We start from the raw sequence: 16,018 nt of genomic DNA on the forward strand, positions 1-16,018 counted from the left end.
GCCTGGACCACGTCCTTCCTCTCCGGCAGAACCCAAAGCGTCCGCCTCCCACCCTTCTACTCCGAAGCCACCAACATCATTTGCGGTGTCCCCCAGTCCTCATCCCTCAGCCCGACCCTGTTCAACGTCTACATGGCCCCCCTCACGCAAGTGGCCTGCCTGCACAACATCAGCATCATCTCCTACGCCACCGACACCCAGCTCATCCTCTCCCTCACCAAGGACCCACACACCGCCAAAACCAACCTCCACGAGGGAATGAAGGCAGTCGCTGACTGGATGAAAAGCAGCCGCCTGAAGCTGAACTCGGACAAGACAGAGGTCCTCATCCTCGGACCCACCCCCTCAGCCTCGGACGACTCCTGGTGGCCGACCACGCTGTGAGCAGCACCGACACCCACAGACCACGCACGCAACCTCGGATTCGTCCTCGACTCCTCCCTCTCCATGTCAAAGCAGGTCAACGCCGTCTCCTCCTGCTACATCACCCTTCGCATGCTCCACAGGATCTACAAGTGGATCCCGACCAAAACAAGAAGAACTGTGACACAGGCCCCCGTCACCAGCATACTGGACTATGGCAACGCACTCTATGCAGGAATCTCAGACAAGCACATGTGTCGACTACAACGCATCCAAAACACCTCTGCCTGACTGATTCTGAACATCCCCCGCCGCAGCCACATCACCCCCCACCTGGGAGACCTACACTGGCTCCCCGTAGGCAAGAGGATCACCTTCAAGCTCCTCACCCACGCACACAAAGCACTCCACAACGCCGGACCAGCCTACCTAAACAGCAGACTCAGCTTCTTCACCCCCACCCGCCAACTCCGCTGTGCCAGCCTCGCCCTCGCCGCTGTCCCCCGCATCCAATGAACGACCTCTGGTGGCAGATCCTTCTCCTACCTGGCAGCCAAAACCTGGAACACCCTCCCCACCCACCTATGGCAGACCCAAGACCTACTCGCCTTCAGAAGACTCCCCAAGACTTGGCTCTTCGAGCAGTAGCAGCCCCCCCCCCTCCCCCAGCGCCTTGGGACCCTCACGGGTAAGTAGCGCACTTTACAAATAACTGATTGATTGATTGAGGAGCGACTGACAGCTGTTGCGCATCCTATATCTTGAGTGAACAATATTGGATTTATTGCATAAATGATGACAGATCTGATTTTACTACCCATACATGAATGACGCTTACATGATTGTAATTACCTATGAGGTGTCTACCTTTTTGGGGTCCTGATGATGACTCCACAACAAATTGATGTTAAGGGGTCAATAAGTTGACGTACATGTGTTGCTTTAAATGAACACTTGCTAGAAGAAAAACCCATTGGGTCATTGGGAACCAGGGTTTTCAGATGTAAAACACAAGCATTTTTAGATTCAACTTAATGTTTTTACAAAAACACTGCGTACTATTGCTCACTGTCCTGCACCACTCACTTAAACACTGTGGCGTTCACAAGGAGCCCCTACTGTTATTTTGTTGAAGCTTGGATGTACAAGTTCTCTATTATTATATTTATGCAATGCATATAACTGAATCTTGCACAGGCTTGTGCATCTAAATATACAGGTATTTTTTTAACCACTGAAAGGTTTCTGGGTTCTATTTTTGTTCACACTTTTTCTTTGTCCTAGAAGTAAAGGCTTTCTACTACTTATGAGTGAACCATTGTTTGTTTCTTATTTAATGGATGAACAGGGCTAGCTGAAAGGCATTGTAATTAAGTATATTATATAGATATTTTAAATAAAATCAAAAGGTCTCGGCTACTGCCAGAACTAAAAATTGCCCACTTTTTTAGTTCAATTAATATTAGGAAAAACAAGTAATATTTAAAGTCAATCTACTTGTTATCGTAGTACTTGCCGTTTGATGGGAGGGGTTGATTTCACAGTCTTTCCAGCTCTTCCTACTCAGGACAGAACATGTTGTTTCAACCACATCAATAGTTAAGTAAAATATTCTACCAGGACCCTAGAAGAACAAAAAAGCAAATTTTTGAAATAAGAAAAAAAACATTTGAACCAGAAGCCTAATGCCAATCTCTGTACCTCTAGCAATACATAATAAAAATGATTATAATGAGTAATATCAATAAACATGTTATTGTATAATTAAAAATGGCTGGCCCTTTTCAACACAAAACGTTAAAAGAATCGATCACAGTCTATCCCACATCAATTGAAACAGATCAAGGATTAGTACACTATTTCCAATGACTAGGAACCTCTGTTTGACTGAGCACATGGCATCAGGTACCCTACTAATCAAACGTCTTGAAGACCCACTAATGCTATTTGTAATGGTTGATTTTTAATTCGTAAGTCCTGATTTAGAGTTTGGCCCATGGGTTACCCTTGTCAAGGCATGATGGATGTGGGATTGGTGTCACTACAACGCATGCTTTTACCACGCATGCCTTTACAACGCGGTTTTTACCACGCAGTCCATTACAACGCATAATGCTTTTAGGCGCTGGATAGTGAATTATTTAATTTACTATTCCAACTCCAGTCCCCGTGGATAGCAGGGAAGGTGTTGGATAGTATATTAAATACATTCCCTATCCTAGAGCGCCCCCCAGCGCAATGCGTTGTAATGGTTTGCGTGGTAAAAGTTGCGATGTAATGGTAGTGCGTTGTAAAAAATTCGTTGTAACCGTGCTACACCTGGATGTGCCATCCACTTTATTAAAAGTGCATTATTTCCTATGGCACTTTTAATTGGGCAGACACGTTATCTGTCACATTGTTTGCCAACTATCTGCCCAACAAATTCTAAATCAGGCCCTTAATTTGCAAACCACGGACTGCTGGATAGATCCATAAAATGTGGTAATAATCCTACCTTTCTGAAAAAAATGAACAACAGATTTAAATGACCATGCCCAGATGACTTCCAAGGATTCTCAAAGTGAGAAATACAACATTCTAAGATGGAGTCATTTGATTTTAAGACGAGAGTCTATGTAGGCTTGTTTCTTTGGAGCTAAGCTGACATGGGGCCTTATTATGACTTTGGCGGTCTTGCTTCGAGACCGCCAAAGCCATTAGAGACCGCCCACCAGAGTACTCTGGTGGGTGGTTTTTTGGTGGTCCCACTGCAGTGCCTTTGAAAAATAGGAGTGTCAAAGGCAGTTCCTGCAAGGCATGGAAAGTCAAGTCCATGCCCTGCAGGAACTGAGGTTGCATGCACACAGGGGGGCACAATGTACAGAGTTTTCTCCTAATATGTTTGGCGGTACCACAGCAGCACAGCATATTAGGGGCTTCAGACCTCTGCGCAACCGCCAGGGATCTTAGATCCCTTGGACACCAGCGGTCCCATGGTCCGCGACCACAGGTTCTGCAACCTATTGGACCGCAAATTCGTAGTAGGAGCCTTAATGTGAATGCTGTTTCCAGTTAAGCAAATACCAATCCCAAATAAATTCATGAGTTTATATTATTTTACCCAATCAGAATTTCATACAATATATACCCTTAGTACATAATGTTTCCTAAGAGTCAAGTTTACATAGAGTTCCAACAAATAAGACTAAGGAATATGATTATTCATTTTTTCTGTTGACGGTGACTGTAAGTCTAACACTTAAGCATGTTTTAAGGTCCCAATGTTGGCCCTGTTTCATTCTGCAATGTACTTTAAAATTGTTCCAGATCATAATAAATAGATAGGTGAAAACCCAAACTCTAGGCATATCCAGCATTTTGTCCTTGACTGACAAAGTTTCAAGAGTTTCCTAATACAGTTTATTGTTCAAGTTCAAGTTCAGGAATTTGTATAGCGCACTACTCACCCAGAGGGTCTCAAGGCGCTTGGGGGAGGGAGTGTGCATTACTTATGAAATAGCCAGGTTTTTAGTTGCTTTCTGAAGGAGAGGTGGTTCTGTGTAAGGCGGAGGTGAGAGGGGAGAGAATTCCAGGTTTTGGCCGCTAAGTAGAAAAAGGATCTTCCTCCCATGGTGGACTTATGGATGCGCGGGATTGCGGCGAGGCCTAGATTGGCTGATCGTAGTTGGCGGGTGGGTGTGTAGAAGGTCAGTCGTGTGTTGAGGCATTGGGGTCCTAGGTCGTAGAGGGCCTTGTGTGCGTGCGTGAGGAGGCGGAATGTTATTCTCTTGTTAACAGGAAGCCAGTGGAGGTCTTTCAGGTGACCGGAAATGTGAGCCTTACGGGGGATGTCCAATATGAGTCTGGCTGAGGCGTTTTGGATGCGTTGGAGTCTATTCTGTAGTTTGGCTGTGGTTCCGGCGTAGAGGGTATTTCCATAATCCAGTCGGCTAGTGACCAGAGCGTGGGTGACTGTCTTTCTTGCCTCGGTGGGGATCCAAAGGAAGATTTTTTTGAGCATGCGAAAGAATGTTGAAGCATGAAGATGAGACGGCGTTGACTTGTCTGGTCATCGAGAGGGAGGAGTCTAGGATGAAGCCCAGGTTACGTGCGTGGTCTGTAGGTATCGGTGCTGTACCCAGGGCCGGTGGCCACCATGAGTGGTCCCAAGCAGAAGGGGATGAACCTAAGATGAGGACCTCAGTTTTGTCCGAGTTTAGTTTTAGACGGCTGTTTTTCATCCATTCGGCTACTTCTTTCATTCCTTCGTGTAGATTGGTTTTAGCGGTGTTTGGGTCTTTGGTGAGGGAGAGGAACAGTTGGGTGTCGTCTGCATAGGAGATGATGTTGAGGTTGTGTTGTCGTGCGATGGATGCGAGGGGGCTCACGTAAACGTTGAAAAGGATGGGACTGAGTGATGATCCTTGTGGTACGCCGCAGATGACTTCGGTGGCCTCTGATTTGAATGGGGGGAGGCGGACTCTCTGGGTTCTTCCAGCGAGGAACGAGATGATCCAGTCCAGAGCTTTTCCTTGTATGCCGACGTTGTTGAGGCGTTGTATGAGGGTGCTATGACAGACTGTGTCGAAGGCGGCCGAGAGGTCGAGTAGGATGAGGGCGACAGTTTCTCTGTTGTCCAGTAGTGCTCGGATGTCGTCTGTAGCAGCGATGAGGGCGGTTTCGGTGCTGTGTTTTGCTCGGAAGCCAGACTGTGAGGGGTCGAGGGAATTGTTGACTTCGAGGAAGGCGGTGAGCTGGCTATTGACGCCTTTCTCAATGACTTTGGCAGGGAATGGGAGGAGTGAGATGGGGCGGTAGTTCTTAAGTTCAGAGGGGTCTGCTGTGGGTTTCTTTAGGAGGGCGTTGAGCTCGGCATGTTTCCAGCTTTCTGGGAAGGTAGCGGAGTTGAAGGAACAGTTGATGACATCGCAGAGATGGGGTGCGATGATGGAGTCTGCTTTGTTGAAGATGTGGTGGGGGCATGGGTCGGTAGGTGATCTTGAGTGGATGGAGTTCATCAGGCGGATGGTGTCTTCAGTAGTGATTGGGTTCCAGTCGCAAAGGATGTTAGAGGGCGGTTTTGGTATGGGGGTGGGTGGAATTGACTGGTCTTCTGACTGGTTTACAAAGCTGTTATTGTATTCACAGCTCCATTTAACTTTCCCATAAAGGTAGGTGAACCACACAGTATAACCAGTTCCAGTTTAGTCTTAAATACTGATATTTGGGGCCCCAGCAGATCAGCCTGTATAATGTATTAAACATTTCTTTAAGGCAAATTTAACAGTGTATCACTGTTTCTCAAGTTCTGTAGGTTTGCTTCACATTTCAGAGTTGGAAAAAAGTAATAAATTGCTATGGCTATACAGAAGCTTGACTTATCATAGTAGTATTTATAGGCCAAGTAAGGCTAAACTTCTTTCTCGAGAAAACCATACTTTTAGTATCCTTTATATAGCGAGATGGTTAACGCTTAATTTCTTGTGATGTTTCAGTAATCATAGCAACCTGATTGGAATTGAAGCAATCAACAGTAGATTGTCAGAATATGATAGACTACTAATTTTCACACCACCCACCTTTTTAGAAACAACTTAAAGTGAATCTAACTTGGCCAGAAGGTTAGACATTTAGACCCAGTTTCCGATATCTGACGGACCGGAGTCCGTCCGACATCAGTCAGGAACTGTAACTGAACGACCTCCTGTCATCAGTTACAGACCTGCAAGTAGGATGGGACCAAACCCTGTTCAGTCGCATGCCTATACCTTTCAATGAGCTCAGGATGCTTGTTTCCGGTCCAGGGAAGACATGGCTTGGCAGTTCGGGCTGGACTGTTCCCATGAGGCGCAGCGTTAGACTGATTTGCATATGGCCATGTCTGAACTGGGGTGGTGGAGTGAGCTAAACAATGTTGATGGATTAAACCAGATCTGGGGGTGAGTATTTGATTTGCTCAAACGCTCCGTCCATCATTCCCTTTGGTATCGCTTTGTTTGCCCTAAGTTGGCAGGGTATGCCCAGACGTGGGTCCCTTGCTCACTTTGCCATTAGATTCCAGCTAGCCTGGCTGATGACAGCTGATTAGCCAGAAATCGGTCTCAGGATGCTTGTTTCCGGTCCAGGGAAGACATGGCTTGGCAGTTCGGGCTGGACTGTTCCCATGAGGCACAGGGTGACAGGGCCGACAACAGGCCCTGTCACCCATCCCCACCAGCCTTTCTATGGCGGCATCGCAGCCATGGAAATGCCGGCTGTAGCCCGCATTATGGTTTGGTGGACGTGCCTGCTAGGCAATCTTTGAGCTTGCTTTAGGCGGACAGGTGGCGAATGGTCTTTGCGTCTGCCATGGCCGTAGCGCGATTCCCTCCGCCATCGTAATGTGGTGGGGGAAAAGCGCGGTACGATTGTGGAAGCACCGTCACCGCATGGCTGGCGGTTACGGGCCTTCCGCAATCGTAATCGGCCCCTTAGTTAGAACTCTGCCCAGGAGTTGGGGTTTGACTATAACATTCAGCAAAGTTTTGTTTATTCCCCCATGCACCAGGTTTATTCCATAGAAGTGAGAGGGCAGCTTGATACAAAGTTACACTATAATTAGCATAGCATCCAATTTCTGAGAAATTACTTCCTTCACATGACACCTATTTCAAGAGGTCCTATCTTAAATAAGAAGATTGTTCTGAGCCTTCTCTTTGATTTCAATCATAGGCGTTGTGATGCCCGGATGAATTTTGGGAAAGGCATTTACTATTGCATACATTAGAGGGCTGATTCACAAAGGTAAACTTACACATTTGTGTAAGTTTACTTTCTTTTTGGTATTCACAAACTACAAGTTTAATTTTACAAATCGTAATCTTACGACTGCAGAGACTCCACACTAGTGGCATAGACTCTCGGCATGAAAAGATAGTCTGTCCTATCTTTTTGTGGGCAGAGTTCCACTCCCCAAATGCGGCGTCTCAGCAGTCAAAAATTGCTATTAGTAAAATTAAACTCGTAGGGGTAGATTTACAAGCCACTTGCGTCACTTTTGTGCTACTGTTGCATCACTTTTTGTGGCGCAGCAGTGGCCTAAACAATGCGCCTCGTTCGGGACCATTTACATGATGCATCTAGGGTGATGCGTCACCTTGTACAGCCCAGCGCCACATTATACCTGCATCAGGTATAATATATGCAGGGTGGGCATTCCCACACAGTAAAGCCTTGTAGAAGTGACGCAGTGAAATCTGCAAGATTTCACTGTGCCACATCTAGGACGCCACTGCAACAAAACCTTACGCCTACATGGAGCAGGCATAAAGAGTAACGCAGCACAATAAGTATAGGCCTTCCCATACATTATTGTAGTTGCGTTGTGCTTGCGACACGACTCCAGCAATGCGCTACTTTTGCGTCAACAGATGCGTCAGAATTTCTGACACGTCTGTCAATCCTTGCGGCATGGTGCGCCATATTTGCAACGCATCCATGGTGGTGCAAGGATTTCCCATGGAGGAGCAGGGAAACTGACGCAGCTCTACAGATGCATCAGTTTCTTGTAAATCTGCAGCGTAGTTTGCGAATACCAAAAAATTGTGAACTTACACAAAAGTGTAAGCTTACCTTGGTGAATCAGGACCATGGGTTTTGGTTAAATTTTTAAAACTAGTAGAAAAACAGTGACTGTTTGATCAACTGATCAATGGCTATTTTGGGTTTCAGGCATCAAAGGTATCTGAAGGCAGAAGGGCCCTTAACCTAGACACCTACCTCCTTACCAATGACTGAAATTATTTGGGGAGCTGATTTTAGATAGAATCCTACTGGTTAGACTGAGCGTAGACTGAGCCATAAGTTTCTTTTCCTATGTCAAAACAACAAGGTTTTACATAAATATTAAGAAAAAAAACTTTGGAAACCAACACCATGAGGCCATGAGCATTGCATAGAAACTCCTTGAGAACTTCACTGGAAGAACAAGTTTATGTATCAGATTTCCTTCCCTAGTGCCTGGTTGGGCAGATCAGCAACACTTCAGAGTCAGGGGCACTGCAGGCTGTTGAGAAGTGAAACCTGCATTAATTCTACAAGTAACAAGTTGCTCTACTCTGAGGCCACAGAGACAGCTGAAATCCTTCTGCCCACTATGGGCCTTGACAACCTTATTTAACCTAGCTCACACATGGATGTGCAAAAACATAGTTAGTGCTTTGGGTCCCGATTCACAAAGGTAATTCACAATTTTGAGTAAGTTCAGCACCACACATGGCCAACCTCTTGTACTGCACACCTTCCCATAAAAAATAATGGAGATAGAGGTAGGAGCTTACTACAAAGGTGTAAATTACTAAAAAAAGTGTACATAAACGAGCGCAGATTATAAATACCGAAATGTTGTACACTTACAAAAGTGCAGTATGAGTACAGCACGTTGAAGTAAGTGTTGCAGGGTTACTGTAGTACTCAGTGGCGGCCTGCACAGGTAAGCGTGGTAAGGCGGGCGGGGTGAGGTGGGGGGGAAGCCGACAGACGACAGAATGGGTATTATTTAATCATACCTATTCTGTCGTCAGTCGACTTGCCCCCCTCCCACCATTCCCCGTCCCACCGAGTTTACCTGTGCCGGACGCCGCTGGTAGTACTACAAACATACTACAAACTGCAGCTTGTGAATCGAGTCGAGTCGATAAGTCTTTATTTCGAATAAAAGATTCATAAAAGACAATATACAATCATACACAATGTTTAAAAACCATCAGTCAAATAAAAACAAATCCACTAGTTATTCCTTAGGACAGTAAGATACAATACAATATGCACATGAATTAGTACTACTAATAACCATATTCAGGTACATAACGGTATATTTGCTTTGTTTTTTTATGGGGCTGGGGCCGGTACACCATTTTTTATCCACCCTGACTCAATTCTGAATCTGAATTGTCAGCATGTTTTTCTAGGAACTGTAAATATAACTAAGGGGGCGATTACGATGGCGGACAGACTTAAGTCCGTCCGCCATCGTCCCAGGGTTTGGAACCGCCCGCCTATATGGCAATGGTCCCGCACAGCATATTACAATGCGGCCTCCGGAAGGCATTATTACCATTGCGGCGGGTGCTTCTGGCTGCAGCACCCGCCGCAACTGTAGGGGACACCTGCACAAGGGGGGGGGGCCGCAATGGGCCCCCAAAGTGCATCCCTGCCAAGCTTTCAATGGCGGTTTAACCGCCATTGACAATCTGGAGGGGATGCAGCATCCCCTCCACCGCCACCATTTTGTGGATGCGGGGTGGGTCTGACAGGCAATTAGAACGATTGTCTCTGTCGGACAAGTGGAGGACGGGCTTTCCGTGAGCATGCAGTTACATTAGACAATGACACATTCTTTTTTGGTTATCACGGCAGGAAATTAAGCGATTTGCCCAGAATCACACAGAGGCTCGAACCTGGTTCCCCAACTTCAACGTCGGCAGCTCTGGCCCTTACGCCACCTCATCTCCAAGTTCAGGGCACATGCCCATTCCCCCCTAACTCCACGCTTACGGACAGGGCATGGAACCACCCTCAGTCTCTTACCGCAGGTTGGCTGTGAGCGTCGGCCACGCGGTACAGGCTGAGGATGTAACCTTCGTCTCGGTCTTTGTTTATCTCGTCAAGGGCCAGGCCCGCCTGGACGTCGGTGGCGTTGCAGTCTTCCGGCACCAGAGGCTGAGGGCTGAGGGCGCTGCTGAGGGACAGCAGCGTGAAGCACAGCGCTGCGGTAATCTGCTTCATCTTCGTAGCGCCCTGGACAGGGCAGGACCCCCCGGAGCCGGTCAGTGCTAGAGCAGGCAGCAGCAGACTGAAAAGGGGGGGCCCTCGGCCCCCCCGCACGCATGGCGGCGCGGCGACCGCCTCACCCCCCTCCCCTCGGGTCGTTCGACGGTGGGGGCGTGCCCTGGGGGCGCGGCCCACCGCCGATTGGCCGGCGCCCCTCCTGACCCGGAATCAATGGACTGGTTCCGGGTCGGGGGGGGCGGGCGTGAGGAGGGGCCACCCGGCCCCTCGGGAATAAGAGGTAGGGAGCGCCCAGGAGACTTCCTTGTCCCTGGACGCTCCCTCGCTGAACGTTGTGCCCCGCGTTCGGGGCTTCTTTGTTTTTGATAATTTTTCGTTTTCTTTTCCAGGTTCATTAACCCGATTCAGCGAGGTATCGCGCTAGGAACCAGCAGGCGCTGGTATTAGGAGCGGCGAAGGATTCACGGTGTGCCCCGCGCTCGGGGCTTCCTTTGTCTATAATTTCCACCTTTTGTTTTCCAGGTTTAACGGGCGTTGGTAGTAGGAGCGGCGAGGGATTGGCGCCGCATCGGGGACCTGAGCGAGCCCGCGGTGAGGAGACCGGCGTGTGTAGAGGTATTTGGCGGGGAGGGCGCCGCATTCGTGAACGGGAGAGCTAAGCGGGAGGGCGCCGCATTCGTGAACGGGAGAGCTAAGCGGGAGTAACGCGCATGCACCTGCACGGCTCGCCCTGCTGCAGTGGCCTCAGGGGGGTGTTCAAAACCTGAGATGCAGGATGAGATTCTGGGCCAGGAATTAGTAGGCTAAAATACTCTCACCATCGGGTAGAGGGGCGGCTGGACTGCAAAGTTAAGTTACTTACCTTCGGTGGGCACAGCCGTCACAGGCTAGGGTTCGGATCCTGCCAGAGCTGCAGAATTGGAAAACTGTAAAGAGCTCAAACGTTAAAACTCACGGCAGCGGCAAGGATTAAGCGCCGTGTTTGGCCGGCAAAGGGAGTTTTCCCGCCGTAAGGGGTAATTCAGAGGCGCGGGAAAGAGTGGCATCTGTCTTTGTATAATTCACCATTTGCGCCTTCCGTTTCTCACGCTTGTGGCCTCAGGGCAGATTAGGCCGTTGCTATCGTGCAAGGAAGGGAAGCAGGGTCGACCAGGGCAGCACCTGGATCGGAGCCCCTCTGTGATAAAGGTTTTCATGTCTGTCTGGTAAGGAAACGAGTAGTGACATTTGATAACTGTTTCACTACTGTATGGTATTGACTAACTGTGTGGTGTTAATTATTAATTTACTTGTTGTTGCACAAAAGCGCACAATACAGGGGAATGAATGCAAGTTTTGGTGCAGAAGTGTACTGGCCTTTTGCATATGTGTTATTTTGAAGGTCGCTGATACAAGGTGTTTTTAGGTCCCACAGCAACAGTGTGGTTAACAGGGAGGGTTCAATCGTCCTCTCTATTTAAGTTGGGTTTCCTAAAAGTGTTCCTGCTTTTATTACACGGTATTAATACTTGTTTTCTATCCCAGGCGAACCTTAAACTGCAATTTTGGCCCATTTCACTCGCAGACAGGGCACGCAACGTGGTGGGGGCTGTGATCGCGGACCATCATCGCCGGCGAGGATACAGGAGGGATCGGTAAGAGGGGTACGGGGGGCTAGCATTCATCGCTCCTGGTGGCCGCCGGGTGGGTCTACATTAGGTTTACTCACCCCTTACATAAGCGGACAAGCCGCTAGTGTTGCGGTCGCCGTTGCATGGTGCTGAAAGCCCCCTGGTGACCCTCCATCTGCAAGGTACACACAGTTGAACTGTTGGGAACTAAGAGAGTAGGCAGCAGGTGTTTTTGGGTAAGCGTCATGCCGGGCCCGAGGGGTGGAAAAAGGGGGTCCAACATGGAGGCTATGATGCGGGCTATGATGCGGGAGATGTGTGACATTAAGCAACAGCTAGGTCAAATTAAGGAGCGGGAGGCTCGGTTGGATGACAGAGAGAGCGAGGCACCGGGCCCGTCGGGGCGACCGATTCGCAAGAGGGTGGCACCAGTGCCAAGAGGGGAATTTGTCACCCCGCAAGGGAAACCTAGGTCCAAGAGACCCAAGGAGGCGGTCCCCGCCCCAGGCCCAGTGGATCCGTTACCCGCCGCACCGCCCGCGGTGGTCCCACCCCCGCATGTGCCTACACCCATTGCCCCTGTGGTGCCGGTGCCGGCAGGTCAACCAGTAGACGCTGGGTCTGCTCCTGCACCGGTGCCCACAATCCCGGGTGCAGGCGGGCCACACCCGGCGCCCGCCCCGCCAGCTGTGCCAGGACCACTGGGCATAACCCCAGTGGTACCTGTTGTCCCGGGGGGTAACGTAGACTCAATGCCGCCTGAATTGGTAGCTCAGTTAACGGCCATGATGCCATGGCTCCAAAAAGGGGGAGCCTTCCCGAATTCTGCAGACCATGCGGCAGAGGCGGCAAGGTTCGTGGAAAAAATCAGATCGGCACCGATAGCCGACAGTGTTGCATTGCCAATTTCTTCTCCCCTTGCAGGTCCAAGTGTTCCTCAGCTGGACGGAGTACAAGGGCAGCCGCTCCCGGTGCCCGCACTTGGTAAGGAAGTGGCATTGCCACTCTTGGGGGACGGTGTAGTACCTTCGAGGAGCGAAAATCTAGCGCAACATGTGTCTTTAGCTGTTAAAGAAATGATTTGGGCTGATAAATACGTGTACATTTATTCTTTATTATTGGATAATAGGGAAATGGAGCAGGCAAAAGCACTGAAAGAGTGGATGCTCCCAAGTGAATGGAGGGCGCAGTGTACTAGATTTAGGGTTGAGGAAAATCTCAATAATTGGATGCAAGCATGGGCCGTTTTCACTGCAGTTAAGGCTGAGCGTCCTCCAGATCTGCAGGCTGCATTGGCTTGCTACTCGAGCAGGATTGTGGGGTGGAGTCAACAGTATTCTGGGGAAGCATGGAAGGGTTATGATGTAAATTTTAGGAAGGCGTTGGAATTCAATAGAGCATTACCATGGGACACGGTAGACTCCATGGCCTGGCACAAACAGTTCTCTGACACTGCACCTCCCCCTCAGTTCGGTGCGGGCAGGGTGTTCACTAGACCGCAGCAGCCCTTTCGGCCCCCCCAAACGAGTGAAGTGCCTGGGAAATTTAGGGCAGGTGGGCCAGAAAAGAAAGGGGTGTGCTGGGATTTTAATAAGCGTACCTGCACAAGGGCCGCGTGTAAGTTTAGGCATGCATGTGCCTCCTGTGGGCACCCCTCTCACCCAGAATCTACCTGTAGGTCCAAGCAAGGTAACACAGGACAGAGGGGTAGGGGAAGGCCACTATAAGTCAGACGCGTCACGCCCCCCCACTCCAGTGGATGTGGTGGCAATGATTCCATTCTTGAACAGATACCCTGACCACAAAGCGGCCACCCTACTCCAGGAAGGTTTTTCCAAAGGTTTTAGGATCCCGGCCGGGGGATACACAGGCAGTGCGCACTGTAGGAATCAATTATCAGTCACACACAATCCGGCTGTTGTGGCCGCCAAAATTGACAAGGAGCTTTCCTTAGGCAGGATATCTGGCCCTTTTTCTGCAGTGCCAGTACACAATTTTGTGTGTTCCCCACTGGGAGTTGTCCCCAAGAAAGAGAAGGGGCAATTCAGATTGATTCATAACCTATCAGCGCCAAAGGGGGCCTCCCTGAATGATGCCATTGACGAAGGTATATGTAGTGTTAAGTACGCCTCTTTTGATCAGGCTGTGACCTTATTACAGGCCACTGGACCCGGGGCGCTGATGGCGAAATCAGACATAGAGTCCGCCTTCCGCCTCCTCCCAGTACACCCGGCAGACCGACATCTTTTAGGTTTCACCTTTAGGGATAGGTTTTACATGGACAAATGCATGCCTATGGGTTGTTCTATTTCTTGCGCCTACTTTGAGATGTTTAGTTCATTTCTTGAATGGGCCATGAGACAGGTGACAGGCCATCAAAGGGTCATGCATTACTTAGATGATTTCCTCTTCCTCGGTACAGCGGGTTCTCAGGAGTGCGCACTAGCATTGCAGGAATTTTGCGTGCTCATGCGGGCTTTTGGGGTCCCGCTTGCGCCTGGGAAGACAGTGGGCCCGACCACCTGCTTGGAATTCCTGGGCATTGAGATTGACTCAATTGAGAAATGTTTTAGACTACCTAAGGACAAGGTGCGCAAATTCAAAACGTCGCTACAGTTATGCCTCCGGAAGGAGAAGGTCACTTTGCAGCAATTACAGGAGGTGGTAGGGCAACTGAATTTCGCACTAAGAATCATCCCAATGGCTCGCCCCTTCTCTCGCTCCATCGCGCACGCGATGCAGGGGCTGAGGGAAAAGCACCACCGCACGCGCCTATCGGCTGAAATTCGCCAGGATATGCTTATTTGGATGGCATTCCTGGAGGATTTTAACGGTAGGGTGGTCTGGCCCGGCCCGCTCACTACATCAGCGGAGTTAGGACTATGGACCGATGCGGCCGGTAGTGTGGGCTTTGGTGCCATCCTAGGGAATAGGTGGGTCGCTCAACAATGGCCAGGAGAATGGAACACATGGGGTTTGCTCGGCAACATTGGCTTCCTGGAACTTTTTCCAATATGGGTGGCACTGATGGTTTGGCCCGAACACCTATGTAACCGATCAGTGGTGTTTTGGTCAGATAACATGACAGTGGTGGAATGTATCAATCAGCAGGGGGCGCGGTGTCCTTTCATACTTCGTTTGATCAAAGAAATTGTTCTGCGTTGCCTTAAACTGAATGCCAATTTTAGAGCCAAACATGTCCCTGGTGTTTTAAACAATGCTGCTGACGCCCTTTCTCGCTTCAAAATGCAGGTTTTCAGGGAGCATCTCCCCACAGCAGACCCCTCGCCAGCACACTTCCCAGCAGTACTTTGGCAGATTGGTGCCCCAGATTACAAGACCTCGTGGTCGCTAGCCTAGCCCCCAGGACCAAGACGGCTTACGAAGGGGCGTTTCTGTCTTATTGTTCCTTTTTGGGGCCACAGTGGGAAGTGCTTTGGGCAAAGGAGGATGGGTTTGCAGCCTATTTAGAATGGATGCACAAAGAGGGGCGCTCAGTAGCAGCGGCAACCAGACATAGGGCAGCAGTGTCATTCTTCGCTCAAGCTAGGGGCTTTCGGGATCCCACCAATACCTTTATGATACGCAAGGCTTTAAGGGGATGGCGCCGTATTCAAGGACACCAGAAGGATAAAAGGAAGCCCATGGGGTTGGCCCGGCTAACAGCCTTACTGGGCACGCTGGAGATTGTTTGTAACTCAGAGTGGGAAGTGCTTCTTTTTAGGGCGGCATTCTCCCTGGCATTTTATGGGGCACTGAGAATTAGTGAACTTGTTGCAGGATCTAAGGCTGACATACTAGGTGGCTTGCAGAAGGCTGGGGTGACGATAAGGGGTGACACCATGTGGGTGATTATCCAGAAATCAAAGACCGATCAAGAAGCTAGGGGTCACACCATAGTTCTGCAACGGGCCCCCGCCAACCCGTGCTGCCCGGTGAGGCACGTGGAAACACTCATGGGATTATTGGTCGGTTCAGTAGGCAGGGCGTTGCTCTGTCACGCCGACGGGAGCCCCTTGACCAGGTATCAATTCAGGAGAGTGTTCGAAATTGGGGTTACAAAAGCGGGTCTTGATCCTAGAGATTTTGGATCTCATTCTTTCAGGATTGGGGCAGCAACTGAGGCGGTGGCGGGGGGCCTCCCAGTGGACAGAGTGAAGACAATTGGGAGGTGGTCGTCAGACTGCTATAAACGTTATGTTCGGATTGACATGCTATGATTACCTGTCACTCACGCTTGGTCTCTTTTCCGCTCTCTTACAGTTTCTCAGACCTGTTACGCAGGGGAGGAATTT

At 49.5% G+C, this 16,018-nt stretch overlaps 1 protein-coding gene across 1 annotated transcript in view; it reads right to left on the reverse strand.

Annotated features, from left to right (window-relative positions):
- LOC144792789 (fetuin-B-like) overlaps nucleotides 1–10,178 on the reverse strand; it is a 46,536-nt gene extending 36,358 nt beyond the window's left edge. The window contains exons 1-2 of the mRNA XM_078667985.1: nucleotides 9,913–10,178; nucleotides 1,880–1,987 (exon numbers count right to left, since the gene is read on the reverse strand). Coding sequence (XP_078524111.1) covers nucleotides 1,880–1,987; nucleotides 9,913–10,110 — 306 coding nt within the window. The 5' untranslated portion in view covers nucleotides 10,111–10,178. The remainder of the gene's footprint in view (nucleotides 1–1,879; nucleotides 1,988–9,912) is intronic.
- Between the last annotated feature and the right edge of the window lie 5,840 nt (nucleotides 10,179–16,018).

This window comes from Lissotriton helveticus, chromosome 11 (assembly GCF_964261635.1).
Source record: "Lissotriton helveticus chromosome 11, aLisHel1.1, whole genome shotgun sequence".
NCBI lineage: Eukaryota > Metazoa > Chordata > Amphibia > Caudata > Salamandridae > Lissotriton > Lissotriton helveticus.